General features: G+C 42.9%; 1 protein-coding gene across 1 annotated transcript in view; it reads left to right on the top strand.

Moving 5' to 3' along the window:
• The first annotated feature begins 299 nt into the window (after positions 1–299).
• Positions 300–15,270, top strand: part of grk3 (G protein-coupled receptor kinase 3) — a 71,572-nt gene continuing 56,601 nt past the window's right edge. Inside the window, exon 1 of the mRNA XM_080874410.1 lies at positions 300–2,419. Within this exon, the coding sequence (XP_080730536.1) occupies positions 2,307–2,419 (113 nt within the window). The 5' untranslated portion in view covers positions 300–2,306. The remainder of the gene's footprint in view (positions 2,420–15,270) is intronic.

Below are 15,270 nucleotides of genomic sequence, written 5' to 3'. Positions count from 1 at the left end.
TCAGTGCGAACAGCAGCAGCGTGGGGGGCAGCGGGGTAATGTAGTGCAGCGGAAACAGAGCAGGCCCGACCAAAGAGCTCTCTTTTCTACAGGCCAATCCAAGCTGTTCTCAGTGAGCATCGTTAATCACCGCGGACTCGGCGCCCTGATTAAGTTAGCTGCACGCGCATGAATAGGCGCGGATTGCGCCTTGTTTGTTTGTAATACATAAATAAACAGAGCGAAACAACACCTTCCTCTCTAAGCACCTCTAATAACGCGCTTCCGTTCCAACAGCCGAGAGAGCCGCTCCGTGTTTTACGAGCCTCTCCCCGCCGCAGTGGGAGGAAGTCGAACTACAAAGCAGACAGAGCCACTGTGCTAGCAAAAAACACCAAAAAAAAAAAAAAAAATAGAGAGGAGGCTTTAAGCCACACATGTGCCGTACTAGAGGCGACGAACACCTTAATTGAAACAAGCGGACTTGACCGACTGGCACTCAGTCAGAGGCTGCGGAAGGAGACTCGTTCAGAGGCTTGGAGCGTTTAAGCAGCCGAGTGGCTCTGCGAACGCCGAGAACCTGGTAGGCAGGAGGCGCGCGGGGCTGCCGCGGAGCAAGAAGACCTGATCTGAACGTTCAGTTTCACATCTCTGAGGCGCGCGCCAGCGTACTGTTAACCTCATCACTATAAATATTGTTTCTGTTGTTTTTTTCTTAACATTGCACGGACTAAAGAATTTGACAGTTTGCCTCGCCGCGCAGTCGGTCAGCCAGCGTTTACAGCGAGGAAGAAAAGTTAGCGTTTACCAAGCAGACTACTGGCCAGCGCTCCCTACCCCTCCTCCATCATCAGCGTCACCCTCACCCCCACACTCAGTAACTCTGTGCTGGGTCTTTAGGCAGGGAGGGTCCCCCTAACGTTCGGGGTAACCGAAGAAGCAGCTATGGGTTATTGTTTTGCATCTCTATCCTCGTTCTGACTTCACCGGACTGTCGAAGACTGTTTAGCGGAAACGCTGCAAGACTTCCCCAATACGAGTCTCCAGTGTCCTCGCCTCGGCCGTTAGCTTAACGTTGCTGAAAAAATCGCTGCTGTTTGTCTGCCTGCAAGTGACTGTCTTTGCAACGGGATTGATTTTATATGTCTGCTGAAGCGGAATAGCCTAAAATAGGAGTGTCTGACTGGCCGCTCTGAATCCTGGTGGTTAGTTAGCCTCGTGGCTAGCAGGTTTCATTTTGCTAGCTAGCGTGGTAGCTAACCAGCGAACGAACCCAAATATCTATAGTGGCAGCGGCTAGAAACCAGTTAGCTATGTACCGCTGGATTTGGTTTGTGATCGCTTGATTCAATTACTTTACACCTGGACAGAATTTGGCGACAAACCTCTGTCAGCAGTTTAACCGCATCTTTTCCGGTGACTTTTTTTGTGCGTGATTGACGAGACGATAAGGAAGGTTTGAGCCTTAACGCTGCACAGGAAAGCAGCAACAGGGGCACAAACAGCAGCGCTGTGTGGATACTCTGGAATGCAAATCATGAATCCTGGCTTATCTCTAACCTCGGCTTGCACGCTTTTATTTATGCCAGGTCGCGCCTGACAGATTAGCGTTTTGCTGCAGGAGCACAAGACTACAAACGGGCACCTTGATGATCCACATCTAACCCGTTCAGCAGTGTCTCACCAGCCCCTCTGCACTGATCGTTAAGCCTGTCTTCTCACGGCGTGGCTGATTTTGTGTTGCAGAGAGGAGCAGGCAGTCCGCTAAGATTAGAACATTTTTTCGACAGTAGTGTTTACATTTTAAGGAACACCCCCCTGCCCCCTCCTTCCCTCATTCCCTTCTTCCTGAAGCACATGCCGCACTGGAGACAGACCAGTCGTTTGGACACAGGAGGACCAGGCAAGTCCCCGGAGACCTGTAGAGCCTGACAGCGCCCGTGTGTGGTGCATCGCACCTACCTGTGTGAGAAACATCACAGGTCCTTACTCTCGCCCCTTGCGCTACATGGAATCGCAAGGACGGTGGATCTAGCGGGCCTGCTTACTGCAGATATTTCGACTAACCCCTACCCTATGTCTTCCCTCGTAAGTTTCCTCTTTTACGTGACAACGATGGTAGTTTGAACAGACTTGGAGCTGCAGACAACGCCGCCGTTTCCCAGCAGACGGTCAGCGCCGTCGTCCATTCATCCGGCCCCCACAGCGCGCCTTGGCCCTTGATGTGGGTCACATCTGGCCGAGGACGTTGTTTTTAAGCCCCTAAATCAGAAGCCACCCTTCCCGGCCCGGTTATTTAATCGATTTGGTCGTCCCAGGGTCGAAAGATGGCGGACCTTGAAGCGGTGCTCGCTGATGTCAGTTACTTGATGGCGATGGAGAAGAGCAAATCTACTCCAGCGGCCCGGGCGAGCAAGAAAATCATTTTGCCTGAGCCTAGGTAAGCACATCCATAGGGGCTTTGATGCTGGGCTTTTGTGTGTGTATGTGTGTGTTTTTGTGAAATGGATGACATTTTCTGTGCATGCTACGCGACCATATATGGCGATGGAGGCGTGCTTCCTCTCAAACCTGTGCCTTACCTTTGATGGGGACCGAAATGACTGTAAAGCTTTTTCTCACTTTAGGTTTCTAAGAACATGCAGCAAACCCCGGCCTCGTAAAATCTGCATTTCAACCATCATTGTCATAGAGCTTAAAGTTAACAAGAAGTTAATCCAATGATCCACAGTGTTGGAGCTACCTGCACATTTTGTTTGCCATCGTTTCTGGTGTCCATTGCTTGTCAGACATGTTTTCTTTGCTCCCGGGCTTTCTTGACTAAAGGTCTGATCCTAAATCTGTGTCTTGTAGCCAGTGTAATTCATTCTTTGAAGCTGCTAAGTGTTGTCGTTGCTGCTGTAAATCCTTCTGATGCATCTTTATTACCACTCTATACAGCTGTTGATCTCATCTTTGCTGTTTGCAAGCGTTTAGCTCACCGAGGAGGGTGTTACTCAAGACAAAAGCTAGAGTCCTATTGAAATAGTACACCCCCACCACCTCTTACCATTTGTATATAATTGTACATCCTTTTGTCCCTGCAGCAGAGGCTTGAAAGTGTCGCTTCAGTCCAGGTTGTAGCGTGCAAGTTCATTGAAGGGGATGTGGTTGAAATTTGGTTATTGACATGGTTGCTTTTCATATGAGGTCTGTGAAAATTTCACAGCACCATTTGAGTTCAGTCAAATGCTAACTGTGTGAACAGCAGTTAGGTGTGGATTAGCTGGATAGTTTGTACCACTGTCACTGATCTGATCTGAGCTCATTGTGCTTCCAGCTATTACCTTGTACTCCACTTTTCTTAATCGCAAACGGGTTTTTCCTTACGGTTTTGAGGCTGGATTCTGGGGTGTTTTGTATTTATTTCCATGTTATTTTTGCATATGAAAGCTGCAAATGTCAGATTGACTCAGAGCTAGTCCTGACTTCTGTAGTCCCTTTCAGAATTCTTCTTCCCTGCTGACGCAGTCACATCTGACACCCCAGTGCTTCCACTATGACTCTTCCTCCTTTAGATCACTTTGTCCATCTGTTGACGTGAGAATTAGCTGACATATTCAGAGTGAGCTTTAAATACAAGCTTTAACTAATATAAAATTAATACATCTTCTTATCGTAGTACACAGTATAACTCTGAGGTCTATTTTTTTTAATGCAACATTTAATCTAGAATCTTAATATGAAGTAGGGTGTATATATACAGTTGTCTCTCTCCCTCTCTATCTATCTATCTATCTATATATATATATATATATATATATATATATATATATATATATATATATATATATATATATATATATATATCCATCTGTGTATATATGTATATTATAGCGACACCATGTCTTTGTGCACACTAACGAGTTAGGCTTGGCCATCTCTGACAGCAAGAGTGGTGTCAGTGTCCTGTGACGATGTAATACCAAGAGAAGAAGCTCCTACAGCAACCTCAACCAAAGCAAAGGGCTTTACGAAATGAGCAAGAAATCTGGTCCGATTAAAGGTGGAAACAAAAACACGTTTCACCACTGCATGTTGGCGTAATCAGTGTTGGGGTCATTATTTAAAAAAGAAATGTATTTAAAATAACGCTTTTCTCAAAAATAATGCACTATATTACTTAAGTACTCCCAGGAGAAAGTAATTCATTACACTACTCATTACATTACTTTCATGTTACTCTTTAAAATGCCCTGGAACACATTGTCAGTTGTTAACATTTTATCTAATTGTCTTTGTTTGACACTTTCAGATTCTTCATTCTGTATATATTTTTTTTTTTGGGTGAGCTGAACAGATTTCTGTCACATATAAATTTTGGTGATGTTGAGTTATATGGGTGGTGTACATTGAATGCAACACGTTAAAACAATGCAAATGGAGAACATAACATTGCAGCCACGGGACTATGAAAGGATCATATGTAGATCTGTATTTGCACATACCTATGTTAATAATTTCAAATATATTTACTGTTGTAAATTTTATATATTTAGCTGCTCAGCTTTAAGTAATAACCCTCTTTAATCCTCTTCCAATAATCTGTGTAATTGGTCAGACGCTGCCAGCGCCAAGCCTGTCATGTCAACACGCTTGTGCCTTAGTGAGTTTATAACCAGCTTCATGTAAGAGTTATCCTGATTGCCATTGTTGGGGTAAGTGGATCCAGATAACAGAAAGATACCCGGGGTATCTTTAAGTCATTTCATAGTGCAGGTGCCTGTGACTAGCTGATGTGCTGAGGGGAAAAGAAGACTTTCAGTAGTAAGAAATCAATAAACAGTTGTAGAACTAAATATCAGTCCTGTCATTTATAGGCAAATCTGCACCTCATAGTGCGGTGAGAAATATTATCCTACTCTTTTCTTCATTCAGTGATGGAGGTGTGTAAAGTTTGAGTTAGCAGTAGAAGTTCAAAAAAGCATAATTTTGAATTTGTGTGTCCAATAATGTTGCTCTGCTGGTACTTTATCTTTGTTAATCTGGCGGCCCAGAAGAAAGACACTTGAATACGTGCTGCTAATTTTTTTCCAGCTGAAATGATTACAGGAAAGCATATTCTCTGATAACCAATTGAATGCGTGTGCCTTGATCGTTGTTCATGTAGAGTGAATTAGGTCAAAAATCAGTCCTTGCTCCCTGTAACTCATTGATGTATTTACATGCCATAACAGCAGGAGGGCCCCGCCCTCTTGGCAGACTTTAGACACCTTCAGTGCACAAACAAAGGCTCTGACGCTCTGCAGAGAGTTCCCACCTCTGACAGGTCTGGCAGCAGTGGCTGGTGATTTCCTCTAACAGTCAGCTTGTCAGTGCTTCTGAAATGGGCTCAAATTAAAGCACTTTCATTATTTGTAACAAACCTAAATCAGTGAATCAGGAGCTTCATGTTGTTTCTGAAGCATCACTGTTGTAAAAGGTTGTAAGAAAGTTGATGTGCTGTTGTTTTCAGTTCATTCCAGTGTGGTATTAAAAGTAACTCGCAGAACCTGAAGCTCGTCTTAACCGTTATTCCATTACATTGAGCATTCAGTCACAGAATAACACAATAATTATGACTTGGAGATTCATGGCCCTTAAGCACCCAACCCTGCACTAACTCTGTGTACGTGATGGTGTGGCTAAAAAGGGCAGATGAAAAAAGTTATCTGGGTGTTATTTATGCTCATTCTATCTTCTCTAAATGTACACGATTGAGTAGAGGGCGATTCAGAGACCGTGTTTGTGGAAATCAGTAACTGTGAAACGCTCTTTGTTTCATTGGCAGTGAAGGAGAATTAAAAACAATGTAAACCCAAAGATCAGAACCGGCATCATTTGGCTGCAAATTTTGTCCAATTTTATTTTTCCCCCAGAACAAAATAGTTCAGTTGCGAAATAATTTGTGTCCAATTTATTTTAGAAAACACCAAATCAAAATAACAGTTCTCTCATGGTGCTTAAAGTTCAAGCTGATAGTAACTGTATTCTGGTCCAGAGAGCTAAATCTGAAGCACTTTCAGAGAACATGAACAAATATACACAACAGAGCCAAAGAGAGCAAACTGCAGTCTTGCAGTAGCACATACACGTGCGCCAGTTACTAAACTTTTGGCCCTTTTTTGTGGCTGTCACAGATTTTAAAACATAGGCTTTTGCTTTATTTTAATGTGTGTTCCAGCCTTTGCTTTGAACATTGTTTAATAATTGAGACAATACCTTGCAGAGGACTAAATCTGTTTAGGGCTTTTAGATAATATCACACTTATATTTTATAGCAGCAGATTGGCTAATTGCTTGTGGACTGCTGTGTGGCAGCTGTCAGTGATGATACAAGAACACTAACATGTACCACTACAACAGTAAGTGCGTCTCCAATACAAAGACTTTACCTAGCCAGGCCACAGGTATATTTGGACATCCATACATCAGCTGGAGAGAATACCCAGTCCTCAGTACGTGGATCAGAGAGAAACACAGCACTGAGTCAGTACATGGCAGCTTTCCTCCTCCAAAAGAGCCGCTCAGCAGTCAGACTCAGAAAAGGTCTTAGCCAGCTGTGTATTTGCGGTGATTCATTCAAACATTGGTTTGTGCGTTGGTTAAAGTGTTTTTTGTGATTAACCTTTGTGGTATTGTCCAAACAACTGGTGCGTTTGCCTGTTTGGTTTGGTTCTCCTGGTGTGGTAATGTGAAAGCTGCTGCAGTTTGTTGGGAGTGGAAACACAAAGCAAACACAGGACTTAGTGATCATGTGTGCAGCATGTAGTGTAGGTCTGGTCAGTTAACTGGATTTTTGAGTTTGTCTTGAAACAGTTACTTTTTGTGTTGATTTTTCATTCTGAAGCTTTTCCATGTTTCTGTATGGTGTGCAATTATTGGCGTGCACAAAAGTATAACCTGTGTTTCAAGCATATTTACAGCACAGTACTGCAGTTGTAATCTCAGACATGACTGGTAATTGTGGAGTACAGTCTTTGTTATGAATGACACCCCCCATTCATTCATTCATACGGAATTTCTAAATAAATGCCCAAATAACTGCCACACATGGCGCTAAGTTTGCTACCGCATGGCAATTCTTGTTTTAAGATAAATATTAGCTGCTGTGTTGCAGCTTCCCTTGGACCTCTGTGTTTTCTGTTTGGCTGGCTCAGTGGCCATTTAGCATCAGTCCTTGGTTTGGTGGCTTCTCAACCGAGTCCTGTGTCTCACAGGTGAACGAAGTGTGATGTCTCCTCTCCCCTCACTTAGCCTGGAACAGCTCACAGTTCTCGCTCTGCATTTTTTTCCTGGATTTAATTTCTATGTATTTGGATCTCACCAAAGAATAAATTTTCCATATTTGTGTATTTTTGTAGCACATAAGGTTTTGAGTGGTCAGATTTTTACTGAGATTTTGCTTCATTTACCTCGTAGAGATGTGACGCTTTTTCCGATTCTTCATTCTGTATTTAGGCATGAGTCGAACAAAATGCTGTCACATATAAATTTTGGTGATGTTGGGTTACATATGGGTGGCGTACATTGACACATTAAAGAAATGCAAATGGAGAACATAACATTGCATCCACAGGGACTATGAAATGATCATATATAGACCTGTATTGGGATGTACCTATATTATTATTTTCAAATGTATTCACTGTTGTAAATTAGTCTGCAGTTGTCCTGATCACCTTGTGGCAGAAAATAATATTTGGCCATAATTAAGCCTATATCTTCAATCTCACCTGGGAGTGAAAAGGAATCTTTAAACTGACAGCCCCCAGCATCCACCCCACTGATGATAGATGACGCAACAGCTGACATGCGCTGATGAGTTCCAAATTGATATTTGTGTGTGCGAGACCAAGCACTGAGCTGAGTATATTACTAAAACAGTGTGGTGCGGTGTATACACATAATAAAATCAAATCGTCAGCAACCATTTTTGCTGGGATTAAAATCACTTGAACACTGGGTTCCATAAACATGCTGATTTTCCAGCAGCTGGAGAGCCGTGGTGCTGTTTCTAAATTGCAGACCCTTACTTGATTGGATGACCATTAGCTGCTTTTTTTTTCAAATCTGCAAATCTGTATTAGGAGGAGCTGTAGAGGTTCTTAGAAAAATGAAATGGCAAACCCAGGTGCTGGTATGTTATTGATCAGAACTGAACTGCTCTGCAGTTGCACAGGAGCACTCTGTTAGAGTGGATGACCTTTGTGCTCGTCTCCACAAACAGAGCAAAGCTTTAGCACTCAGTGTAGACTTACCAGTGAAACTGTATGCCGGGCTAATTGAGTTCACTCATTAGACATTTAGTCTTCAGGGAAACATGGAGGCTGCAAGTTAATCCAAGGATTGGCAGCTCTGCTCCATGTAAAGACCACACCAGGTTGAATCCTGTAACAAGCGGAGGCGTTTCTGTATGAGGAAACAAACCACACAATCGATCATTAGTGTAATGTTTTTGTGAGAGTGGTTTATCAAATGATTCTGTGCTAGATATGAGCTTTATTATTTATTACATTACACATTAACATAAAGGAGCCGCAGAGATAAAAGGTTCAGCTAATGGACCTGTGAAAGCAGTGTAACACAGCTGATGAGTAAACCAGTCAGTGAAGCCAGGCTGAAAATGTGCCTCCAACATGTCAGTGAGGACATTAAGAGAATAAGCTGTCCAATACAACTGCATGAATTATAACTGTAAACACAAACAAGTTTGTGATGAAGAGCGCTGGTTTGTATTTAAGTGGACCTGCAGATGCACTGCTTATTTCCTGAAGTGCTCATGAAGTCAGCTTGAATACACTCATTTATATCTCCCATTTGACAAAGTTAATGGGAGTTGGAAATAATAAAGGATCAGACTATTATGTAGCCTCACACAGAATGCTATCTTGACAAAATTCAGTGATATAAACTTGGACTTTACTAACAGGGCTGTATCTGTGTCTCACCCACATGCTTCATGTGCATCCTCGATTACTGCATTTCCTCAAAAAGTGGTGAGACCATTGGATGTGCCTGTAGGTCATAGTGTTTCCAGCCCTTCCTCCTATCTACCACATACCTGGTAGAGTCTGTGACTGCAGGCTTGGGTTGTGTCACTGAACAACAAGCTAGAGGATAGTGATCAAATGTAGATTGCTAATCTAATATGCCTTTTAAAACTAGTTTGTTCCTTCATTTATACATTTATCTTTTGTTTAGTTCCTAGTTTTTAATTTCCTGTCTGCACCATTACATACAGCCAGTACTTGTTTGTGTGTACACGTGCACTATAGAGAGCATAAGAGCTGGACAGAGTGTTTGTGGCATCACACACTTTCTGAAGCTTCTTTCAGCTGCAGCCATTATGGTTCTTTGGAGCCAGAAGTGAGCTCATTAGGATCATGTTCGCAGCTGCATGCAGAAACTGAGTAGGAGATTTATAGACACACATCTTCTAATTAATGCAAGTGCAAAACTAATAAAATGGAGAAATGTGACCTGGCAATACTGTAGCACAACTTGTTGGATGGTCTGTACCAAACAGCAAGCATGACTTATCTCAGATGAGCCCTTAGAAACACTCAAACAGGCACCAACAGCACACACCATGAAGGGGTCTGCTTCAGTGACTCAGAAGCCCCATTTCCATTAGTACCATCTTGGATTGAATCGCCATGGTTCGCCACGGTTTTTAGGCTTTTCCATTAGGTCCTAGTACCTGGTACTAGGTATTAAAATAGTACCTGCTCGACCGGGGTTCCAAGCGATCCGAACGGGTACTAAAATGTGATGTCGTCAGACGTCAGTGGCGTTACTCAACGAGTCGTGAGAGCGTCTTGTTCACGAACAACCCAACTAATATTCTCCTCAGTTGTACTACAGTGCTGGGGATGTTCCTTTCTGCGGGAGTCAAAATGTTTTATACACAGAAGCCCAGGTATTGTCTATGTGTTGGAGTGTGATTGTGCGTATGTTGAATGTTTTCAGAGGAATGTTGAATGGAATGAATCATGACAAATGTGAAGGGCAAGTAAAAGAGACAGGCTTTTCTGTTTTTAAAAAAAAAAAAAAGCAGAACTTGATTAAAAGTGCGTGCATGCGTGGGAATGGGCAACCAGTAATGCATGCACAGCTGTAACAGTCGTGCATGTGTGAAGCTTCCTGCAGCATACTTGCAGAGGCCGGAAGGTTGCACTTAAATGTGGCACTTTGGAGATAGCATGGTGCTGCCACATTCTCAGCGGGCCACGCTGAGTCCTCTGGCAGTGAGGCGAGACTTTGACGGCAACACTGGCGGCAGCTGAGAAGAAAAGTGTGGGGGATGGCGACAGGATGACCTGCTGTTATGTTACAGAGATCAAGTTAATGCTGACCGAGTCTTAGCCAGAGCTGGCCTCACCAGTAACGGCCCTCAGCCAATCACATCTTCCAATTCCTGTCTCCAGCTAAAGTACAAAAAACAACTGCCTTCTCTCTATGAGACACAGAGTTCAGGGTGGTGTCTGTGCATGTGTGCAGACGTGAAATATTAAATATGAAGGGAAAAACACACTTATTTAACATTTTTATATTTTTGCAGTGGTGCATGCTGGTCATTGTTGTATAGTCAAACGATAGACCAGCACGTCATTCAGAATCCCGTCCCTCTGATCTTATTTATGTTGTTTTTCCCATGGTCTGTGCTGCTGGGAACATGCAGCAGGGAGCGGAGCAAAGACGGGCTCAGTTTTACACTGGACAGCAGTGTTAGTACATGTCACTGTTTTCCTTTTCAGTATAAAAAGACGTCAATATGCCGAAGCATCCTTGCTAACACAGTATGAGTCTAAATGAAAAGCTCATATTTGATAACACTGCATGAGCCCCACTGTTTCCCAGCTGAGCATTGTGGTTGTTACTGAGAAGAAATATTTTGTTAGCCTAATGTTAGTGTCATGCAGGCAGGTCGGAGTTGCATACATACTGTTTGTGGACCCAACCCAAACCCCAAAACATCTGCACTAATGCTGACATTTGGAGGATTCCTGCTGAGTCAATAAGGAATCAGACCTATAAGTGGAATCTTTAACAGTTTTCATATGAATAAAATCCATCCTGTGTGTCATTGTTGGTCTCTGGTGAGACTGCCTCTATGGTCAGTAGTCTGTGTTGTTCTTTGCAGCCCAGTTGAGCATGCTTTGCCACATGGACCAGTTCTCCACCTGCTGCTGTTTCAAAAATAGGGAGCATGTCTTTGATGTCTTTGTCACGCTTGAGTCATGATTAGGGCTGGGTCATTTCATACCGTTCACGGTAATACCGGTATAATGTTGGGCAACGATAAGAAAATTAAATATCGCGATAGAATACGGGTAAAATGCGCAGTGCCTTTGTTTTCATACGCACATGGCGGAAAAAGCATGGCGGCGACGGAGAATGAGAAGGGCGAAAGCGGATCGTTAAATGAAACAGATGAACCAGAATTGGTTTGTAAAAATTCTGCAACTTCAGTGTGGAACTGGTTTAGCTTTCGTCCGTCAGATACACAACAAAGTACTATTTTTGGTAGAGCATGCTAGCGGGCCGTCGTTATTACCGTGTTTTTTGGAAAATACGGCACACTTAAAATCAATCCTTTGATTTTTCTGATAATGGACAGTACCCCTTATAATCCTGTGTGCCTTATGTATGAATTCTGGTTGTGTTTACTGACCTTGAAATGATTTTATGTGGTACACGGCGCTAAAAATCTGTCAAATGTTTTAGCACGACTTTGCTAAGCTACGCACCTGCACTGCTTGATGGATTGTCGGAGCATTACGGCTATCGTAGGCAGGAGCCTCGCGGAGTGATATGTACTGTGCTTCAACATAATATTACCATATTGTGTGTGTGTATAACCTCTTTTTAAGTTTTGTGGATATTATACATGGTTATGCTGAAGATATGTCGGCCAATTTCCACTGGAAATGCTTTTTGGTTAAACTGTCAGCACGGAATTTGCATTTGCACTGTTAAATTTCTATACAACTTTAATGCACATAAAAAAAACAGCTGCTTGTTTAAGTGAAAATACATTGGGGGTTTTTTTTGGGGGGGGGTTTGCACTAATAAAGTTGTTGAGTTGTAAAGTATTTTGTCTAGTGTCAATTATATCGTCAGTTATGGCAAATTTTCAAATGTATATCGTGATAAATATTTTTGGTCACATCGCCCTGCTATAGTCATGATGACTTACGACCCCTCTGCCAGGCTCCTGCAGCCAGTGATTTTTTTTTTTTCACTGATAGATGCATCATTTCAACTGTGCTACCCAGTCGTTGCAGATCAGTTTTTTAATTTTGCAGTTTGTACTCTGCATTGAGATGTCATTAAAATCTGTTGTTGAGCCAAACAGTAAATTGTGCAAGAATCCCATAAGCTCTTAATCCTGAAAGTGCCATTGTTAATATTTTTGCTTTTCAGACAGCACTGAGATATTGCTATTTAATACAGCATTTAATGGACCATTTCTATCCAGTTATAAAGTAAAACCACTTTTTCCAGAGTGAATTAATCGAGAATGATTGCAGATCTGAAAATTGCTCAGGTTTTCTTATAAGTGGCTGTCTTTGCCCCCTCTGAATCCACTTGAGGCTGAGCAGCAGCCAGAAAAACAAGTTTTGGCAAAGTGAGTTTTCCTGTTAAAGACAGTAATTACATGTCTGCAGGCTCAAATGAGCTGAAACAAGTGTTCCTTCCACCTACTCAGGTCCTATTTGTATTGTCAGGTATAAACTAAGCTTTCTTGAGAAATATTGACAGAGCAAATAAAATGTTAGTTGTTGCTCTCCCACAGCGTGAGAACTATAGACATGGGCTGAAAATGTCTGAAGCAGGTTTGAGTTGGGTCAGAACCTTGGCACTGTGCAGTATGTTATCAGCACAGTTCAATTACATGCCCACACAGCCGGCTACAGAAATGCTAGTGACAAGCTGTTAATATGTTAAATATTTACACATGTGCATACTTCCTGGAGCCTGGAATCGTCACCAGCACAGTGTTGTTATAGCGTCAGAGTGCAGATTAACAGCTAATGAAAGCCGGCCGTTTGTGCCTCTTACACTGGCACTGACCCACCGCCAAACGGGGCCAAAGCAAATGCAGAGACATGATCCGACTTAACCTATTTCAGAATCCTTTCCTGTGTGTGACCTTTCAATGCAGAGCTGAAAGTCAGACCTCACACATGTTGGTTTTGTAACCCCTTTACCCACCTGCAACTTGTTACTGCGACTAGCATCACTTCTGCTTAGTACAGGCTGAGCTTCAATGTAATAGCAAGTGTGTACCAAACCTGTTTTTTCTGCAGTGAAATGCAGTCAGGGGGTGTAGCGAGGTAAAGAATCAGGTCACCTAACATTGGGAGGGTCTCTGCCTCCAGGGCGCTACTTTGTCGCTGCAGAAATCACCGTTGAGTGGCTTTTATGAAGGTCGCAGAAGAGGCAGCAGAAGATTTTGTTGAATTGTGTTGTAATGGTTGTGCTAGTGGGTGCTGAGATTGATGATGGTCAGGGTGAGTGGTGACAGCTTGCCAGTTAAGGTGATGTTTGTCTAATTTCCTCTTTGAGGTCTTAAGTTCTGAGATTCATAAGAAATGAAAGCTTCCTTACAGCAGGGGCATATTCAACCTGTAAACACGCCCGACACTTGCAACACGGATGCATCTCGATGCGTACGGGTGATCGATCAATCATCATCAGTGAGAAATCAGGTGATATTTCTGTCTGCTGTACTGACTTGGAAAAAAAGAAATTGGAGTGTAATGTAGACACTTGTTTATCTCGCCTCTAATTCCAAAAAAGTTGTGTGAGGTGAGGTCGTGGCGACACACTGACACAAGACTGGAGGAGATGTGTGTTTAAGCTGATATCAGTTGTCTTCTGTCAGCTGCATCCATCATTGTTATAGGTCATCTAAAAACCTAAAAGTGTCCCGGGTTTTTAGTATCTCTGCTTTGTGGCTCATTGGTTGATCCTCAGTACCTGGATGTACTGGTCCCACCGGCTGGTTATCATGCTTAAAGATGGAGAAATAGGATGTATTATTATTCCGATACCTGCCCAGTGCAATGCTAGACTTTTGAACACCACCTCTTGCAGCCACGGTCCTCCTCAGAAATGTGTGGGGACTGTTGAGACTGTGGACAAAGCAGATAAAGACGCACAATAAGTGAAGGTAGTGCCTACAAGCGTTAATGCTACATTCATACCCTTCTGACACCATGCCACTCACAGATTGTCAGTGTCATGGGGATGCCTGTAAATAATACTGCTTTATTTCTGTCTTTTTGCCCACAGTCACTGTCAGTCACACTGCATTTCTACACTGGGAGGCTTTGTTTTCTGATCTGCTCCGGTCATCTGCTCCCGTGAGCTAATGCTGCTGCTGTTATTGGAGGCTGCACTGGTATAAAACAATGAAAGCTGTTCACATCGATGTCTATGCATCTGTGACACCATCATGACAGTGTTGTGAGACTGTGCTTCTGAGGGTTTATCTTTCCGCCACAAACGTGTGTTTGCTCAGTGTTGTATGTGTCACTGCAGTTGGTGATCTTTCAAATCTTGAGCAGTCAAGATTATGTGCTTGGTTTCTTCCAACATGCTCTTCATTTGATTTTAATACACTATGTTTCATTAGCAAACTCAATGCTAACCTCACTAACTAGATACAGTGTAGCAGTCTCCTCCCCCCTCCCCCCCACTCCACCCCACACACATGTGTTTACTGTCCAATAATTCATGACTTGTACAGTAAATATTACCAGCTGCTTTTATGTGGTGCAGTTTAGCGCGAATAATCCAGAGTCAGCTGCTAATGATTCAGTGGGGCACACAAACCTCTAAAAGAGGAAGTGTCTACTTCCTAGGTTCTTGTTCCTGTTGCTGTGGCTGCAGTTGATGTTCATTCCCACTTTCCCATGAAAATCAGCCCAAACAAGCCCAGGATGCAGAGCACTGGGCTGCTGGCTAATTTTACCATCTCAGCTCTGGCCGTTACAGCATGTTTCTCACATAATGTCATGCTCACGTTGCCTGAGAGTTGTCCACCATATTGGGTGTGATGCAACGTTGAACAAAATTTGTGTATACCTTGGTCTTGTTGTTGGTGTCTGACTTACTGTGGCCTGTTAGTGTTTCCACTCTCTGGTCCAGATAGGTTCTGTTTTTGTATTTTCAGAGTAATCCTCCATGGGGAGAAACTGCTACTGTGCTGGTTTATTCAGGGTTCAGCCTGCTGTAGTTTTTGCCTTTTTAAGTTGCTCT

This window comes from Rhamphochromis sp. 'chilingali', assembly GCF_963969265.1.
Source record: "Rhamphochromis sp. 'chilingali' genome assembly, chromosome: 2".
Lineage (NCBI taxonomy): Eukaryota > Metazoa > Chordata > Actinopteri > Cichliformes > Cichlidae > Rhamphochromis > Rhamphochromis sp. 'chilingali'.
The sequence above is the reverse complement of the archived record's forward strand: the minus strand, read 5'-3'. Positions and strand labels throughout refer to the sequence as shown.